The 20247-nt window shown below is 36.8% G+C and overlaps 1 protein-coding gene across 1 annotated transcript; it reads right to left on the bottom strand.

Annotated features, from left to right (window-relative positions):
• Positions 1-933: 933 nt before the first annotated feature.
• Positions 934-13001, bottom strand: foxn1 (forkhead box N1). The gene is made up of 9 exons (XM_077207412.1): positions 12753-13001; positions 8520-8660; positions 7512-7835; positions 7103-7210; positions 6053-6171; positions 5096-5192; positions 4420-4627; positions 2945-3409; positions 934-2410 (listed from the first exon to the last, which is right to left on the bottom strand). The coding sequence occupies exons 2-9, from the start codon at positions 8640-8642 to the stop codon at positions 2142-2144; spliced, it is 1713 nt and encodes a 570-aa protein (XP_077063527.1). The 5' UTR covers positions 8643-8660; positions 12753-13001; the 3' UTR covers positions 934-2141.
• Positions 13002-20247: the final 7246 nt, after the last annotated feature.

Below are 20247 nucleotides of genomic sequence, written 5' to 3'. Positions count from 1 at the left end.
ATGCTTAAATCGTACACTACTGATCAAAATTTTGGAATCAGTGTTATTGAAAATCTCAAGGCTGCGTTTATTTGATCAAAAATACAGTAAAAACAGTAATTGTTTTTAAAAAAAATTTAAAAAGTTTAAAATAACTTTTCTATTTTAATATATTTTATATAGTAATTCCTGTGATGGCAAAGCTGAATTTTCAGCATTATAGTTTTCAGTGTCACATGATCCTTCGGAAATCATTCTGCTGATTGATGCTCAGGAAAGATTTCTTATTATTAATGAGCAGTGTTGTGGAAAGTTACATTTAAAAGTAATGCATTACAATATTACTTTACTCCCTAAAAAGTAATTTAGTTACTTTTATGGAAAGTAATGTTACGTTACTTTTGCATATGCTTGTTTCATAGCAAAAAAAGGTTTATTCTGGCAGATGTAAAGGCCCTTTCACACCTGTACAGCAGAGAGAACAGCTCAAACAAACCTTTCAGCTGTGCTGCCATTCTGGATTGCAGAAAAATAGTACAGGAGATGTTCAGCACTCTTACTTCAGCAATAAATACCCAAAAATGAAACATAAATGTGATGTTTATCTGAAGTCATTTTTGCTTATTCGTATAGTTGAACTGGATCATCGAAAGTCAGCGGCAAAGGCATTGGTTAATTAAGTGAGATTAGTGTATTGTGTAATTTAACATAATTTATTATTACTGGTTTGCGTAATAATCTGAGTTTGCATTGTTTGTGTTAATTTTTAGGAACACTCAATCGGTTTTTGTGTAAGTGAGATGAGTAAATGCATGCGCACATTTAGTCTATAACTACAGTAAGCATGATGTTATCACAGCCTACACAACGCCTCTGCCTCTTACTCCTGATTTCTCTCAACATGGGGACAGAACTGTCAGACAATAATTGGGAAAACAAAGTAACTTGCACAACTTTTTTGAAAAAGTAACTCGGATACTTTATTGTAAATTTAAAAGTAATGCATTACTTTACTAGTTACTTGACAAAAGTAATCTGATACATAACTCACGTTACTTGTAATGCGTTACCCTTAACACTGTTAATGATGGTTCTTTCATACTTTTGATACTTTTTTTCCAGATTCTTTGATGAATTGGAAGTTCCAAAAAAAGTTTGTTTTTGTTTTTAAATGAAAGTTTTTGGAACTGTCTTTACTGTCACTTTTGGTCAATTTAATGTGTCCTTGTTGAATAAAAAAATATTGATTTCTTTAAAAAGAAAATCTTACTGACCCCAAACTTTTGAATGGTAGTGCAAATAGTTAATAAGAATAATATAAGATATTGGCGTATTACAACTCAACTGCCTTATATGTTGTGAGGTTCAGTTCTGGTAGATTATAGATCATACCACCTGATGGACTTCAAAAATTATGAACCATTTGAAGAATTTTTTTTTTTCAAACAAAAAAATACTTGCAGAGACCTGCAATCTCCTGCGATTCAGGAGATCTGTTTTAACTTACTACAGTGCCTTTAATGTGTATTACTGTGGAAAGACAGTACAAAAAAAGAGGCAACTACACCCCCCAGTGGTTGCCAGGGCAGATGCAAACAACAATCAATACCAGAACGTTTAATTAAAATCTTACCAACTGAAACACTTTTATAGATTTGAAGAAGAAAACAACACTTGTACAAAAGCAAACAATATTAATATATTGTTGAATTTCAGCAAACTTCAACAAAACAAAAATTAGACATTGTTCAATTTAGGCCACATTAAAGTGATTTTGAGCATTAAATGCTTACAGAACTTAGTGGTCATGTGAAGTAATAAAAAATTGCATGGGCAGTTTTATACATTTTATAAATATAATTTTTTAGATTTTCATATTCACTAGTTATGACAAGTATATTTTATCAGGTAGAAATTGTGTGTACAAAATATTTTTTTTCAAAATGTATCCTTAACCCTCATGCAGTAAATGACTCAAAAAATCATGGGGTCTTTGAATATTGTTGTGGACAATGGGAGCCTTGGATATTGGGATTGGAATTTATGCATTAAAAACATTAAAGCTAATGTCATTTTTAGAAGTCAGACATTTTAGACATTCAAAAATATAACCTTTTCTACTTTGGAAAATGCAGAGATGGGATGCTACAGAGGTTACTTTCTCATAGAAGAGGAATGGGAGTGTTTCCTGAAGAAGAAAGGAGACCTGACATGTTGTCTGTACTGGTGAAAGCGGTTGTGCAGAGCCCACTGAGATACAACCCAGAAACGCTGCCTTGCATCCCACCTTCAGTCTCAGCTAGACCCTCACAGACCCCAACACTATCCCGTACTTCAGTGGGACTGAGCTGGGGTAGGAAAGTGGTTGTGTCCATAACTACCAGTGAATCCAGAGCGAGGCTGTCATTCCTTAGCTCCTCCCAAAGATTCCCTTTAAACAAAGACAGAGAACAATAGATCAATAGACAGGGGTGCATCCCAATTTACGCACGTATGCACTATTCTATGGTTTTTAAGTATAGTGCGAGTAGTGTGTTCACAATGAAAATTCCAAAAAGAAAAAGTGCACTTTAAATACCCGGATGATGCACTGAATCAGGGATAGGCAACGTTGGTCCTGGAGTGCCGCTCTATATTTATAGTCTTTGGTCTAGCTCCAACCCTGAAAATAACTCACCTGCCTGCAGCCTTAGTGGAAAAACTGTAGTGGAAAACTCACACTTATCAAGCATAGATTTGGATACTTTGTTTTTTTTATATATAATAATAATTGTGGAGATGTCCCTAATGTAATATAATTGAATGTATATGAAATGTACGTATTTTTGTGTACGGGACACAAAAATCTGATCTGAACAGTTGCGAGATAGCCTACACAAATAATCACTGCACTGACAGCGTGAACGCAGCTAAAAGTGCTCAACCACCGTAAAAGCATGACTAATTTTTTCAAACTCAATCTTACCATGTAATTGTAGATCTGTGAGGCTGGGATTCAATGCATCAACATCATTACTGATTTCTCCATCCAGCAGAAGTTCCTGCATGCTAGCTGTAGTGCTGTGACCAGCCTGCAGGGCGGTGCTGTAGCTTGGTGGAGTGTGTGCTGGTAAGGGGGAATCCAAGCTGCCTGTCCTGGGACTGCAGGGGTTCCCAGCACTGGGCTGATGGGTGACTGGAGAGTAGTATGGGAAAGCTAAAGTGTCTGGAGGTAAGTAGGGGGGAGGCGGGACGACAGTTTGAGAGGGTAAAGGGCTGTAGAGAGACTTCTGGTGCAGGACACTAGTCTCATGGATAGGTTGGTGTCCGTAGGCAGGATGCATGGCAACTCTTAAGGACTGAGAATGTGTCTGGCTGCTTGGTAAACTGAATTGAGCTCCAAGAGTCTTCAATTTTTCAGGTCTCTGCCCGAGCAGACGTTCCAGCTCCTCTAAAACAATGAGCATAATGGAAACTGTAAATATATATATATATATATATATATATATATATATATATATATATATATATATATATATATACACACACATTTTAATATATATGTTAATAATAAATAAATGTTTCTTGAGCACAAAATAACCGTATTGGGATAATTTGTGAAGGATCATGTGACACTGAAGACTGGAGTAATGATGCTGAAAATTAATTTTGCCGTCACAGTAATAAATTCCATTTTAAAATATATTTACATACAAAACCGTTATTTTAAAATTGAAATAATATTTCACAATATTACTGTTTTTATTCTATTTTTGATCAAATAAATGCAGCTTTGGTGAGCATAAGAGACTTCTTTCAAAAAAAAAAAAACGTACCCCAAACTGGATATAATTTTATTGAAACATTAAATAAATACATGCAATTTTTCAATAAATATATAACGGCTCAAATAAAATGCCTTTAATTATTCTCTCTTAAAAACAGAAATGTTTATAAATACAATGTTTATTTGTTTTATCATTTTTGAATTTTGAACACTGCAGGTTAGCATAAGCATAAAATACATTCACAATAATCATATTTTATATGTGAATTTGGGTAATCTGGGACATTTTTTGCACTTTTAACTTCCAGACCAACGGGACCTTCAGTGCCGGTCCTACACTTCTGCCGCACTGCATGGTGTCCGAGTCCAAAACAGTTATTAAATAAATAAAAATCATTAAGTATTCGGAAAAATACATTTCTACACGACTTTGCTAAATTTGAATGCACATTTATATACTGTATGCATGTTAAATAATCTGTGGTGGTTTGGGGGCCCTTGCGTAGTTCGCGCATAGGTAGGACCGGAGTTGTGCCAAATTCTGACCCCTGCCGGATTACCTGCCGTATAATCGCCAGTATGGATAGGTTTAGGATTAGGTATGGGGGTATAGTTAGGATTAGGGGGAGGGGTAGGATTAGGCAAACAAATAGTGGGTTGAACCCTCTGCGCACCTGGTCGGGCCATGCTCCTCCGTACAGTCAGCGGATCTTTACGTCTCCACTTGTGAAGTTCCTCCTGCATCTTCTCTATCTTCACTGGGTTCAGGGCCCACAGGCAGCCCTTTCGAGAGGAGTTACCATTCTTGTTCTCTACTTTCTCAAAGCATTTGTTTAAAGAGAGGTTGTGTCGGACAGAATTCTTCCAGCCATCAGGTGCTGTCTGAGGAATCACAAATAAAAACCTAAGGTTATGAAGTGGTCGCTAAACTTTTGCTAGGCAGTGGCTAAGGGTATTCTAGGGTGTGCACTTAAAAACAATGAATCTAAAACAGAGATTGTACTTGTGAGTTCTCTAAATAAAGAAAGAAATCTCTTTTTTACAACCCTTCCCTCAGTGAAGTCAACACTGGATCGGTACGAATCGCATGTTTACCTAATGATAATGTCAAATGCCAAAATAATGTCACATTGTAAATCCCTTTACCATCCCAGCGCCAAGAGGAGGGTGAATTAAATGATCAGGCATATAGAGATCATGTCATAACAGGCACTTTCCAGGAATTGTGAGGAACAAATCTGTTTACATTCTGTATTTGTTACATTCCTCATTAACAGGCCTCCTCTATAACTGTTCACTGTAGATCAATGTATATTAGATGTAGAAATTGTTCTGAGAATTGTATTTTACCTTGAAGTAGGGGAAATGATCCGTCATGAAGCTGTAGATCTCACTTACTGGTAGACTGCCCGTTTTGCTATTCCTCAGAGCCAGGAAGATGAGAATACTGCAAAGAAATATATTTAACAACGAAAAATCATCAAACTAAAAAGACTGTTGTGATTCATTGGTTTATTTTGATTTGTTTGAAAGTATTGTTAGTTGTGACCATGTTTTTTAAGCTTTTACATATGCGCTTGGCTGGCACTTGCCAAAGTGACAGTGCACTGCATTCACATACATTTTATTAATATGTGGTATAGTAAATAATTGAATCTTTTCATAACAGATGACTGATTGTGGTTTAGCAGTTGTCAGCAGTTTAGTTATACTTTTTTATTTGTAACTACATCTGTATTGATGAAATCAGTTTTATAAGACATTTTGATTAACAAATATTTGTTAAAAAATATCTGTCGTTCGTCATTTATTACAGTTAATTAGTATCATTTAATATATTAAAACTCAAAATTGTTGAATTTTGAAATGCTGGAAATTGGTTTTCATGATTTTTTTTTTACATGAAGCTGCACATATTTACACTCAGCTGATATTTAGATCAATGGCATGATTGTAAGTGTGATGTTGCGTTGAACATTTAAAACATTAACATTTTATATAGAATGGCAGTTATGTTGTACATTTCTGAATGAATCACTTGGCGCCAATACACAATACAGTGACATTATTTTTCATAGACGTATTCACGTTTAATACAATATATAAAAATGTGTTATTCCATTCATCACTTTATAGATTTATATCGGCCTATTCTGGTAGCTCAAGCAAGTGACAAAAATTTAAACATGGTACTTGTTGTATAATATATTAGGCCCTGAGAATATTAAGAACGAACAGATGACGTTTCTGAAATTATCTGTTTTTGAATATATGTCTTAGATAATACAGGTAGGTGCAAATACATACCTGTAAGAGTAGACGGGTTTAGGGTAGAGTGTCTGGGCAGAATTGTCTTGAGATGTTTGTGATGAGAGGCTTTGGCTATAGTAGTGAGAAACCGTGTCTATTCCTCTTGAAGAGTAAAACTAGAGACAGTGCATACACACAAAATAACTCTCTTTAATTTTAAAAAAGTGTTGAAGACAATATACTGTAGAGGGATAAATGCCTATTTTTGTAATTATTGGCAATTAAAAGAACTAGTATATTATTTTTAGTGCTGTCAAATCGATTAATCGTGATTAATTGCATGTAACAGAAGTTTGTAAATATAATATATATATATATACATATATATGTTAGTTTGTGTGTGTGTGTGTGTGTGTGTGTGTGTGTGTGTGTGTGTGTGTGTGTGTGTGTGTGTGTGTGTGTGTGTGTGTGTGTGTGTGTGTGTGTGTGTGTGTGTGTGTGTGTGTGTGTGTGTGTGTGTGTTAGTGTGTGTGTGTGTGTGTGTGTGTGTGTGTGTGTGTGTGTGTCTGAATATATATATATATATATATATATATATAGACTGTATACACACAAACGTTTGTTATTTGCGATTAATCGATTTGACAGCACTAATTATTTTTGCTTGTTTAATTTTTAAGCTTCCATTACATACTACACCCATGTTCAACAATAGTGAATCGTTGTTATTTGTCAGTCTGAGGATGTAGTAGAACTTTCCGCCAATGTTTTGACTGAACATGTGTCCAAATACCTGTTATCATTTGATCATTTCTACCTTCTTACACATGCCAAAGTTTACCTACAGTAGTCATATCAACTTACATATACACTACCATTCAAAGTTTGGGGTCAGTAAGATTTTATCTTTTTATTCACTAAGGATGCATTAAATTGATCAAAATACTTGTATAATGTCACAATGGATTTCTATTACAAATAACCCTGAAATGAGAAATGCAAACTTGGTGAGCATATGAGACTTAATAAAAAAATAAAAAAATAAATTAACAAACTTTTGAACGGTAGTGTATATAATCAGTATATCACACATTCTTTCAGGAGTACCTGATGTTGTAGAGAACTGATGGCACTGTACGTCTGATGGTTAACTGATGTGTAGTCGGGAGGATCTTCAGAGCTCATCTGAGGCTCACTGTAGGGGTGTTGAGTTCCCTGTCCCAAGAGCAGACCATGATTTACTTAGTTCTAACATATCATATGTTAATGCTTCTTTAGAAAGTGTAATAAGGACATCTGCTTGCACATCTGCCTGGCAGGTCTTCTTCTTTCCATGTCTTTGCCCCTGGCCTAAATATGCTGGCAAGAATTTAAAAGAGCCTTCAAGGTTATATATATAACATTGAAGGCCCTTTTAAACGAAATCCAGGAGAACTAAATATTGTGCAAATTCCTTTAAAAATGGGCATTTTTAAGAAATCTTAAAATTTCTGTTTAAACGATCACTAAGTCTCACCATGATGCTAGTCGTCTCCACATTAGTGCTTAATGGACTCCAGGAGGATTGTTCCTCCAATCCATCGGCCGTGGTGAGTTTCCCAGCCAGTCCAGGTCTTCTGAGACAACTGAAGGTTTGAACCTCACCGATGGCCCCTTCACTGCATTGACGTCTGTAAGGATGGTAGTGATAGTTTTCCGTCAGGCCAGACTCTTGTTCAACCGGGCTTCCGTCTATACTGTGTCTACGAAGGCGCTCGGCAATAGCACTCTTCTGCCTGTAAGGAACCCTTTCTCTTTGGGAGTACGGTGCAAACCCCTCTCCAACATTGCTCTGGTGACACTAGATTGAACAACAAAATAATTAAAAAACACTATAAAACATGCGTATTAGCTCACCAATATGAAATTCCTAGATTAGAACCTAAAATTGCCTAATACATGCAACAAGGCTATTCCATGTAAAGCAATGCTGCAGTTTCCTTTTTTAATCAATGCACTCTTTAACATAAAGCAGTTTTCCAAGTGGAAATGCAGTAGCACGTAAAGATCTTTGATCTGCTAAAGAGCCCATAAATGAATTTAATGTGACATATAGCCTTCCCTAGGGGGCATAATCAATTAATATTTAATCAGAAGGATTTGGTAAAAAGGCAGGATGAAATTCTTCTATTTCTGCCCCAGGGTCTTGTGTCCTTGAATAGTGTTTTGTGCGGAGGTTCATGTCCTCATCAAAAAGTAATAATTATGACACTGTCGTAATGAGAGCAGATGGCAGGTAGCGGTTTCTAAGAAGCGGCAACTACAGAACAGTGTATAAATCATCCATCCATCATCTATCTATCTATCTATCTATCTATCTATCTATCTATCTATCTATCTATCTATCTATCTATCTATCTATCTATCTATCTATCTATCTATCTATCTATCTATCTGTCTATCTGTCTGTCTGTCTGTGTCTGTCTGTGTTTCTAAATTGATTAAAAACAAATATTTTAAAATTAATAAATAAAATGATTAATACCTGTGACTCTGGCATCTGAAAGCTTTGCGACCCAAGAGGGTCAAAGGATTGTAGTTCACAAGGAGAAGGAATTGGTGAGCTGCTGCTGCTGCTTAAAGACAGGCCCTGGGACTCAGAGGACATCGTCCCTTCAACTTGCCTCTTTAAAAGAACACAACAGTTCATCAGGTTTTCAGCCTTATTTGTAGATAGAATGATAAATCAAATAGATGTAATATGCAAATGTGATCCCTTAAGCTACTGTAAGAATAAAAGCATGTAAAACACGGCACAATGTACCCTCAAACATTTACACTAAAGAGTCAGGGGCCGTGGTTTTAAAGAATTATGTGGCATATAATGCTATCATGCTTGTCAACTCGACCCTTGCTAAATCGGGGGCACACAAAGACTTGTTTTCAAGCATGTACATACATAGGCTACAATAAAAATCAACCTCAAGTCTTTTTTGTCCTCAGACATTATGCCATAAAAGTATTGTTCATGTCTCCAAACAATCCGTCTCTCTAGCTATTTGGCCTTTTTGGGAAACCTAAAGTCTTACGGGTCGTAACTGTATAACTGCCAGTATTGAAAATCCCTTTCCAACTGTCTAGTAAGCATTTTCCATAACATTGATGGACCATGTTCCCTGTTGAAGTGAAAAAGTTCCAAAATGCTGTATCATTGCCTTGGCTGCTATCTGATCATAAACAGGTAAAACATAAGGCCACATAAATATCTGGTATTCCTGGAAATTCAGGCTACTCTCATTTACTGTCAGCAGACAGTGCTGTTTGAACCAAAACCTCATTAAAATCACCAACAAACCATGAAGGAGAAGCAGAAGTGTGTTAGTGACATGAAATGGAGATGGGGGAGTTTTGCTCCATCTGAAACATAGAGTGTAATTCAGTACTGGAGAGGAAGTTGAGCTGGCCTTTATGGTTCATCACTGTGACTTTTAAACTGATCCTTTGACCTGTTTCGGTCGAGATACAAGCCATTTCCACTCTTGAGAGAAAACAGCTGAGCATACACAAAAAGGTTATTGGGTGCATATGTGTATAAACGATTAAGCAAATGAGGCATGATAACCGGATTTTATGCTACATATAATTTTAAAAGTATATGTTTTTTTAAGTCCGTTTTACTGTAAACAATCATATAACTACATTTTGTATTTCAAAACTTTTAATCAGCTCTTTGGAATACTTGATTCTGATTGGTCATCTGCAGTCCAGCCTCATATGGGTAATTGATATTGTTGTGTTGCTGTGCAGCACATGTTGTGCATTGCTAAACTGACTGTTTTGAACATTGTAGTGGACAATTTTTTCTTAGCAGAATGCTTAAGATAAGATACAGGTAAGTTAAAAAAAGTTTTAATTTAAAGCAATTATATTACAAATTATACAGTATGTTCTGAACAAAGATTAAAAAGAAATACAATTTCTTAATGCATAAATGTATATTCTGAATATAGTGTGAAAAATGGATACATACAAATCTTAAACAGCAAAAATGTGATTTATAAAAAATAAAACTGATGGTTTTAAAATGTTTGTCATGTGAGTCTTATTTAGGAGTGTTTAGCCAATAGGAAGTAGTTACTGCATGATTAGATTCAAGATTAAATGTCACTGCTTTGAGGGTCAGTTTAATCAAGTCAGTGAAATCACTAAATAAAATGGAACCAAATGAGATCCTGCTCCTGTTAATACATCCACTTGGATAGAGCTACAATTTTACTTGATTTATTTAAAAAGGGCAAATTAATTTATTCCTGCATGGACCCAGGTCGTTCTGCATAAAGAGCTTTACTACTACTTTTGGCTCAACCAAATAATGCTTAAAGCAAGTGTTTAAAAAAAAGTGTGTTCTTTAAGGTTATATTTAATAATAGTTGATCAGGTTGCGTGCTATTTAAGTTAATGCACAATTTATTTTTATATGATATATTGAGAAGCTCTAGAAAATTCACATGATGAACATGTTCCATTTTCCATTAGCATCGAGCAAAGTTCAGAATGCTGACTGAGGTAAGTAAGCCATGCTATATAATCCTCTAATACAAGATAAAAAAGAAGATTGTGTGTGTGTGTGTGTGTGTGTGTGTGTGTGTGTGTGTGTGTGTGTGTGTGTGTGTGTGTGTGTGTGTGTGTGTGTGTGTGTGTGTGTGTGTGTGTGTGTGTGTGTGTGTGTGTGTGACTGAAAAGATAATCTGGAGTGAGTAAGAATAAAAATGAAAAAAAAAACAGGTATAAATGTAAAAGTACTTAATTTCAAGACTCCTTCCTCTCTCAAAATGATCACATTTATCTCACTTTGATCTAGTCTCTTGCATGTCTATACAGCCTCACCCGTGCACTCTCACCACACTTGAGTGGCATTTCAAATGGACTGTGCATCTTCCTTTACACTGTCATCCATCAAGTAATTGGTAGGATTTCTTCCCGTATGTCTACAATAGCACTTTCACTCCACTTCAGTGAAACACATATGAGCGTTTAAAAAAACAGGATTTTACTTCCTTAAATGTGGTCAAATGGCAGAATCCTCTCTAAAGGCACATTGATGCTGCTATTTTCTTATCAATGAAAGTAAATGGTGACCACGAGCTGTCAGAAATATTATTATTATTATTATTATTATTTTTCAAAGGTCCATAAAATTAGTACAAGTCCAAAGTAGTTCTAGTGCACTCATTCTAAGTCTTTGAAGCCACATAATATGAAGAAAAAGCCACAAAAAAGCAGAGATTTTAAAGGGCAAGATTGGGTATTTTGAAATTTGACAGCCCCTGGTCACCATGTATTTTCATTATGTGGTAATAAGCAGTGTCAACATTCTGACTAACTTTTATGTTCCCCAGGGGAAAGAAAATCATAAAGGTTTTGAATGACATGAGGGTGAGTAAATAATGACAGGATTGTCATGTATAATGCACACTAGAGTTTTAAGATCACTGTCCAGCATTAATGGAAATCCTAGAGATGAAAACATTGGAGCCAGGAACTTTGAACGTGCGTTTGCAAATCTTAATGAAGGTTTCTGAAAATCGGTTTAATAGTGTGTATTGTAAACATTGATAAAATGTGATTGATGTGATGAAATTAGAAAGCATATACTAAACCCTGCACCTGACAGAAATACTTGTTAAGTTATTAACAGCATACCCTAATAAATATAAATAAAACATTGAATATTTAAAAATGTTTGTATAAAATGTATATTAAATATAAATATGAACATTAAATATGACAATAAATACACGATTATCATTAATTATATAACTAAAATGTGTCAGTATCTTTTTCCACATAGCATTCATATCTGATCAGTGAATAACGACTGTCCAAATGAGTTCAAATAAATTAGACAGAAATAAAACCATCAGCATTATTTTGATGAGGATTTAAAAAAAAATCAATTAATACTCAAGGAATGTATGACAAGGTTGCTAGATCACAGCTGGAAACCATATCTGTGATCATACATTTGTAAACTTATTAAATAATGAATCGCATCTAATAGCTTGCGCCTTGTAAAATAAATCTCAGCTCTGAGATTTTAACTGGGAATTTGTAAAAGGCTCAGTCCATTTGGCCCCCAGCCAACCTATGGAAGCCACACACCCACAGGGGGACAGACCTGCTGCAACAGGTTTTCCAATACACTCATGTGCACACGTGTTTGCACTGCTACACACACTTGGGTCACTGGCAGCTGGGATCATAATGAGAACATATTTTAAATGTTATATCAGACCCATCCATAATCATAACCCGGAGAGAATGGGCGCTTAGCCGAACTTCAGCACCCAGAGGGAAACGACCCTGCTGCACCTGCCTTGTCCTGCCCTCTTCCTCGTTCTCTCTCTCTCCTGTATCCCTCTCTTCTTCTCTTATGAATTTCAGCGGAGATTTCATCCAGGTGGAGACAAGCCTAACAAGGAGCCTGAGGGAAATTTCTTGATGCCTTATTTATTGGTGCCAAAAGGGATACAGTTGTACAATAGTATCTGTGTAAATGAAAAGTAAGATCCCACAGATGTGTACAAATGTGTACGCCTTTAATTTTGGTCTTCTTAGCTCAGATCTATCTCTTCCAGCATGTTATTTTGCTGTCAATGAAACCTTATCACAATGTTGATCCTAGTATGTACCAGAGCAGAAAAATGATAGCTTGCAGAGATGACTTTGGAGTGCATATTAAGTAAAAAAAACGTAAAAAAAAAAAAAAAACACTTACCGCTGTGTGTGGTGCTTCAAGGCCCAGGTTGTAAATCTAAGACAGTCAGAGTCCACACAGATACCTGCAAACCGGCTGTAGATCTCCTCAGAAATCTCTCTGAGTTGCTTTTATAGTGACTGACTGACTGACTGACTGACTGCTGACAAGAAAAACAACTGAGACAGATATCTGTAGAGAGTGAGAGAGAAAGAGCGAGGGAGGGAGGGAAAAAGAATGTCAATGCAGGTGAATTTTTCCCCTACCCTCCTAGTGAACCTGGGAGGCAGAACCATGGCCCTCCTGAGCTGCTGTATTAAAATCATATTCTAATGTGAATGGGAGATGACAAGAAGGGTGGAGAGAAGCAAAAATAGTGATAGTAAAAGGGAATCGATCAGTTAAGTGCTTATGCTACACTGCTGCTTGAGGTTTGTTCATAAGGCAATCAAAACTATAGAGGGAATGCGGCAAAATGACAGACTGTAGAAACTGTCCTTGTGTTTATCGCATGTAGTTTTACTATAAAATTTGATCAAGTGCAGTGTTTCTTTATTCGTGTCTATTTATTTATGCTATGTGATTTGATCTATAGATTGTAATGATTTATTTTAAAGAAATTCATGAAATATAGAATGTTTTTCTTAGATAGATAGATAGATAGATAGATAGATAGATAGATAGATAGATAGATAGATGGATGGATGGATGGATGGATGGATGGATGGATGGATGGATGGATGGAACATTGCACTAAATATGCAGAAAATGGCATGTTTCAGTAGTATTTGTTTAAATAATACATTACTATATTATGTTTCAAGTAATCCCTCTTTGATTAGTCTTGTTTTTGTGTGTTCTGCAAAGAAATGCTTGAAATAACATGCCTTAAGCCCTGCGATGGTGTAACTGATCATGGTGAATAGTTTGGCACCCAGGACATGGCACAACAAAGCACATTTGACGGAGACATATCTGACGGAGTCTTTTCCTGCTCTCTGGTTTGGCATCTCAACTCATGCAAAGAAAACACACAAAAATAATACCCTTTCCTCTTGTAGTGTGCTGAAAATTGATTGTATTGTAGTGGGCAAGAAAATGCTGATGATAGGAAAAACCTTTCTAAACGTTTTCCCTATTATGTATGTTCCAAACTGAAATCAGCCGAAAGTGATAGATGTTCACATAGATTTTACGGCTTACAACTGTGTGTATTTCTTTTTACGTCTTATGACTTGGTATTTTGAGCTATCTTTTAGATATGTCATCAAGGCAAAAATGTTATGTCAAAAATGATGCTCACGTTATCTCCGTCGACATCATTGATCATGTGGGTTAAATTTGCTATTGACGTAACGCATCCCATAGACACAGAAGAAACTTGGCTATATTATAAGAGAACTTATGATGTTGTGTAAACTGCGCAGTTATCACTTTACTGAGAGAATGTGGTTTCCAGGTTGTTGGATCAGTCCAGATAAGTTAGGTTCATTAGGTTAACAGTGCCTATAGTCCACCTATACAACAACAAAAAAGAATACACAGTAATCACAACGTGTTTTGTTTGTTTGTTTGTATTTAGTTTTATTTGCTTTAAAGTTTTGTTTGTTTTGTTTTCATTTGTTTTAGTTTTGTTTGCTTGTATGGTAACACTTTTTAATAAGGTTCCATTTGTTATCATTTGTTAACTATTAACAATGAAAAATACTTCTAGTACTAATACTTCTAAAATACTACTCAAAGACATCAGGACAGAAGTGGCCGAAAGTGGACAATAGAGACGGATTAAAACACCAGGTGTAAATAGGTATGTGTCTGCCTCGTCTACTTGTGATCCGATTGACCAAAACGCATCTTAAAGGTGCACTGTGTAATTTTTAGCGACATCTAGTAGTAAGGTTGTAAATTGCAACCAACAGAAGTTACGGTGCATGGCCGGTAGTAAAATATGTCGTCTGAGACAGCAGAGAGAAGCCAGTTAAGCAATGAGGTTTCTTTACAAAGATAAATTAAGAAATTAGGTTAACTTAATTATTCAGTAAATCTATATGTTATTGTGAATAATATTGTTCCCTTTCAGTTTGGTCACGTTCGACATAGTCGGACGTACTGTACTGTTTGGAATCACGCTTAGGGAGCCTGTAATCTTCGAGTATTGATAAAACAAGCCAATGCACATCGCCGTGCGAGATTTGGAACTCAGCTTTCTGGAAATATTAATAATCAATAATATCTTGTTATTATTAATTATAAATATTCGGGTCAGTTAATTGGATTAACTTGATGTGGCTGAATTAATATTACCATCAATTAATCAGTTCTTCCAACGAACTCTTTTGATTATTAATTTATTCTAAGAAAAGGGTATCTTCCATGGCCACCGAAGAATAATTATTTCTTCGCCTGTACAGTACTTTGAGCCAGTAGCAAAAACCGTGATCGTAAAGTGACTTGTTTTGCAAACAAAACAGAACCAAATACATATTATGTACAAGTTCTATTAACTAAATATAGATATTTATATGAATATAAATAAACTAAACAACATACACACATGAATACATAAATAGGTTAGTGATAGGATGAAATTGGAAACCGGAAGAGGGTCTATGAGAAGAACCATCAGAATTTCATTTTCACATTTCATTGAATTGAATACTTGCATTTGTAATGGGAACAATTCTTGAAGTTGTTGAAAATTGAAGTCGTTGATGGTTCCGGCAGTGTCAAGTGGAAGTTGGTTGAGCGTTCTGTTTCTCCAGGAACGCATGACTGGTTTGGTGAAGGCCTGGGACTCTGTTGAGGCCACGCCGAGCACCCAGGAGAAGTGAGGAAGTCGGAAGGATGGGTGATTGGAGTCGTGGTTGGTTGGAGTCTTTGTTCCAAAACTCTTGAGATTGTCCTTGGTTCTTTGTGAGAGAGTCATCTCTCTCCTGCCTGAGCCCATATCTGGTTGGATTGAGGCCTGCTGGGCCCTGGGGCCCCCGTGGAGGGGGAGGGGGCTCCCCAGTCTCACCAGAACAGTGTTGCGGCTGGATGAAAAACTAAGAGAGGGAGGTCACATGTGGACTGTCTCTAATAAGGCCTGGAGAAGATCCTCCCCTAAGGGTTGAACTCGACCAATCAGAAAGGGGACATGTCTGAGAGGGAAAGTGGCTCTTAGTTGATTTATGGATCTTTGTCCCTAGGAAGATTATACCTTCATTAATGCTAAAATAGCTATAACACATCCACACTGCATTCTAGAAGAAGGTGATGTACATCAAAGTGTGAGTCATTAAATGAGGATTAGTTAGGTAGGAGGCATTATACAGGTGAGGTTACATTGATCGTTAGTTTGTTGTATACCAGGATACATACCATAATATATACCTAATAGTACACGAGACAGTAAACCATTTACACTGTTTCTTTCACAGTTTTATGCATGTTCATTTATAGATCAGTTAGTCTATGATTAATGCAGCAAAGTCTGTTTTAAAGAGGGTTTCTGTTTCATAGTCTCTCTCTTGAGTATGTGGCCACATTCCTCGGAGGTCATAAAATCTCCTTGTCATGCCCTGTAACATGACACTGTTTCTGCCCTTGTGTTTGTTCATTTGGGCTGTGTGAGGAGTTTCATAAACCTTTGTATATAATGAATAATTAGTATGTGTCTGATTGGTCCATACCCTACACCGGGTACGTCTGTGATGTCTCTGGTCCCCCTGGCCCAGTTCGTGGAAGCCTGTAAAAGTACTTCCCAACCGGTCCAGCTGGCTCTTCCGCACCATCAGACTCAGCTATACGATTCAGTTTGGCCGGCGCCCGCCCAAGTTCAGCAGTGTTCGTTACACTTCGGTGCTGTCTTGCACGTGGAGATCGCAGTCCTACTGGCAAAGGATGCGATAGAGCCCGTACTTCATTGTACCCAAGAAAGGCGGTGGGTTACGTCCAATCTTGGACCTGCGAGACTTGAATCGGGCCCTTTACAAGCTTCCGTTCAAGATGCTAATGCAGAAACGCTTTGGGCTGGCCCAAAGGAGGCTTTTGCTAGGCACTGGCAGGTAGCAGCACTAAGTGCCGTTTTAATTGGGATCCCAATTAGTATGGGACATCCGACTACGTTGAACGTGACCGGACTAAAAGCAAACGTCTCGGTTACTTATGTAACCCTCGCTCCCTGAAGGAGGGAACGGAGACGTAGTCCCGTCGCCACTATTGCTGGACCACCGCTGACTCCGGGCTCCACTCGGCTCCTCAGTGAAAAACAAATGGTGCGTGCATCCGCTTCCGTATTTATACCCGCGCTGCGGGGCGTATCGCGAGATGCAAATGACGCACGCCAATGTGCACTGGCTCGTTTTATCAACACTCAAAGATGACAGGCTCCCTAAGTGTGATCCTAATCAGTATAGTACGTCAGACTACTTCTCCGTTCCCTCCTTCAGGGAACGAGGGTTACATATGTAATCGAGAGACGTTACTTGTTCATCATTGTGTCAGTGTTTTATTCGCCGACTTTAGCTAGCTTCTTTGCATGAAGAACAAGATGAAACACGTTTGTCCGTTTAGGGCTACTGTAGAAACATGTCGGCACATTTCAATGTGCATGATATTGCATTTCCGTCAACAGATCCTCCTAAATATTACACAATGCACCTTTAATACCAGGTGTAAACAGGGCCTAAGTTGATGTTAATTTCAACATTTTCTAATAGCCTATTATTAAAATAAAAAGCTGCATCTGTAAATAATATTTATGCTAATGAAACTGAGCTAACATGAACTAAAAAGGAAGTTGTATTAAAGCTCCAGTAGGTACCTTTTGTAAACAAATATTTGTTAAAACTGTTATTATGTCCAGACAGTAGAATATGAGACGGATAATCTGTGAAAAAATCAAGCTCCTCTGGCTCCTCCCTGTGGTCCTATTGCCATTTGCAGAAATACACCGCTCCCGGTCAGAAACAACCAATTAGAGCCAGGAGGAATGTCTTAGCAGTGTCAATCATGCTCGTGTACGTGCTGATCACCCCTCTCTTGCACAGCACGAGCGCGTACCATCGTTCGTGACTCTCCTGTTCGAACTCGTTCATCCAAATGAACGAATCTTTTTTCGAGTCATTTCGTTCATTCAACGAACGTAATGACTCGAAAAAAGATTTGTTCATTTTGAACGAGTCTTTTTCGGAGTCATTTCGTTCATTCAATGAACGAAATGACTCGAAAAAAGATTTGTTCATTTTGATGAACGAGTTCGAACAGGATCACGAACGTGCATCACAGAACAGAGCAAGGCGAGCATTTGTGCTTATAAAACTTAAAGTTTTTTATTTATTTTTGAAATGACCGATCGTTTCGCTAGATAAGACCCTTATTCATCGTCTGGTATCGTTTAAAGCCATTTGAAGCAGAACTGAAACTGTCATTTGGTCCTTGAAACGTTTGTGTCCTAATGAAGTCCATTATATGGAGAAAAAGCCTGGAATGTTTTCATCAAAAACCTTAATTTCTTTTCGACTGAAGAAAGAAAGACATGGACATCTTGGATGACATGGGGGTGAGTAAATTATCAGCAAAAGTTTTTTTTAAAGAGAACTAATCCTTTAACGTTATCTTACTAGCTATTTATAACTTATAGAGAGAGTGCAACGCTATAAAGTTACATGTATTGCAAAATACCTAATGATTTTAGGACCAAGTTTGTAGTCAAAGTATGGGCAGGCCATAGTCAATGTAAAGCATATTGTTGATGTTTCGTCCCTATTAGTGAATGTTCCATAACTGTTTATAATCCGCCGTCATCGGTGGTCCTGCTTACTAGCCTGCGCGTTCACGGCAGGCTCCGCTGTGGGGGAGGAGCTGTGGAGGGAGGGCTGTAGCGCAGCAGAGAGCAAGGGGGTTGGACCTGTAAGTTGTGCTTGTTCAAATTTTCAGGCTAAGTCAACATTTTCTCAAAACTCCCTACTGCAGCTTTAACTAACGTTAACAGATTAATAAATACTATAACATATATATTGACCATTGTTAGTTGCATTAACCAACGTTAACTAATGGATGTTAACATGTAACATATTATAATTTTATTAAATTATTTACTAACTTATTGATTTTTTATTATTATTATTATTATATTGATGTCTTTGACAATAATTACAAGATTTCTGTTAACATGTAGGCCATTCAGAAGAAATCCACAATTTTGAGTCAGGTAAATCCAAACAACCTGGAGCAGATGGTGCTATAAGCATGACATTAAACCAAGCTCCAACGTATTAGACATTATATACTTAATAATTACAGCCTGTCCTGGTGCTACGTATATAGCTATATATATTTAGATATGTGAAGACACATTTGATTCATAATGTAGTTCTCACTCATCATTCGGGCCCTCGGGGTATGTGTGCTGGTGAGTGCAGTTGTGCCGTCAGTGCTGGCAGCATAACACACGTTCAGGCTCATCCCTATTGAGAGCTGGAGGTACTTCTGCTCTGGAAGTACCTTTCTATACATTTCTATATGTATGTTCCAAACTGAAGTCACCAGAAAGTGAGATGGGAAAAAGTGCAAGAAGGTGTCTAACAGGAATGACCACAGTCACCTAGAATGCCTTTAGGGCCATATTTAATAATATTTTCTGTCAAAGGGTACAAAGATAAGTGGCATACACAAACAAACCCGCTACACTCATAAATGGAGTGGGTTCAACAATAGATTGTAAATAAAATGCACAACCCTAAAGATTTACAGTGCTGGAAATATATGGTGTTCATTACTTTATTCTATACTGTTTTGGGCTTTCACATCCAAATTTGCCAATTCTTGCACATGCATGAGGAAATCACACAAAAATCTCTCAAGTCAAAAACACATCTTTGGTTAAAAACAATGCTTGTATTTATAAAGGTAAAAGGTTGAAAGACAGCGACTAAAATGAGAATGCCTCTGGCAAACTTACAGAGCTATTTTCCCACTGTGTGACAAACTGACAGCATGGGTGGAGCAAAGGGCTAAACCAGGGGGAGACACACTATTGATTACACAATTTGACAGAAAGGCAGATTGTATGTTAAATAAATATTGAGATATTAAAAATGATTTATTTATTATTACTGGCAGGTCAAGGGTTTTTTTATGTTTTGATTCAGAAGGCATATTCACCAAAGCATTTGTATGTTAATGGTGGATTAGGACTTATTTTGATAAAATTTTCAAAATTTGTTTAATGTACCTAAACTAGTTTTGTATGTTTAATTTAGGGTGTAGCGTCAAAATCAAATGTTACAATATAAACCTGGTACAGCATGTGAGGCAGGTTGGTTAGTTAGATAGATAGATAGATAGATAGATAGATAGATAGATAGATAGATAGATAGATAGATAGATAGATAGATAGATAGATAGATAGATAGATAGATAGATAGATAGATAGATAGATAGATAGATAGATAGATAGATAGATAGATAGATAGATAGATAGACAGATTCTTAAACTTTAAATAATATTAAATGTATATTTCTTTTCTGAAAT

The sequence above is a fragment of the Siphateles boraxobius genome, unplaced genomic scaffold (assembly GCF_051911475.1).
Source record: "Siphateles boraxobius isolate OS27281-9 unplaced genomic scaffold, OSU_SipBor_1 6, whole genome shotgun sequence".
NCBI classification, from domain to species: Eukaryota; Metazoa; Chordata; class Actinopteri; order Cypriniformes; family Leuciscidae; genus Siphateles; species Siphateles boraxobius.
Note: the sequence above shows the minus strand (reverse complement) of the source record. Positions and strands in the feature narration are given on the sequence as shown.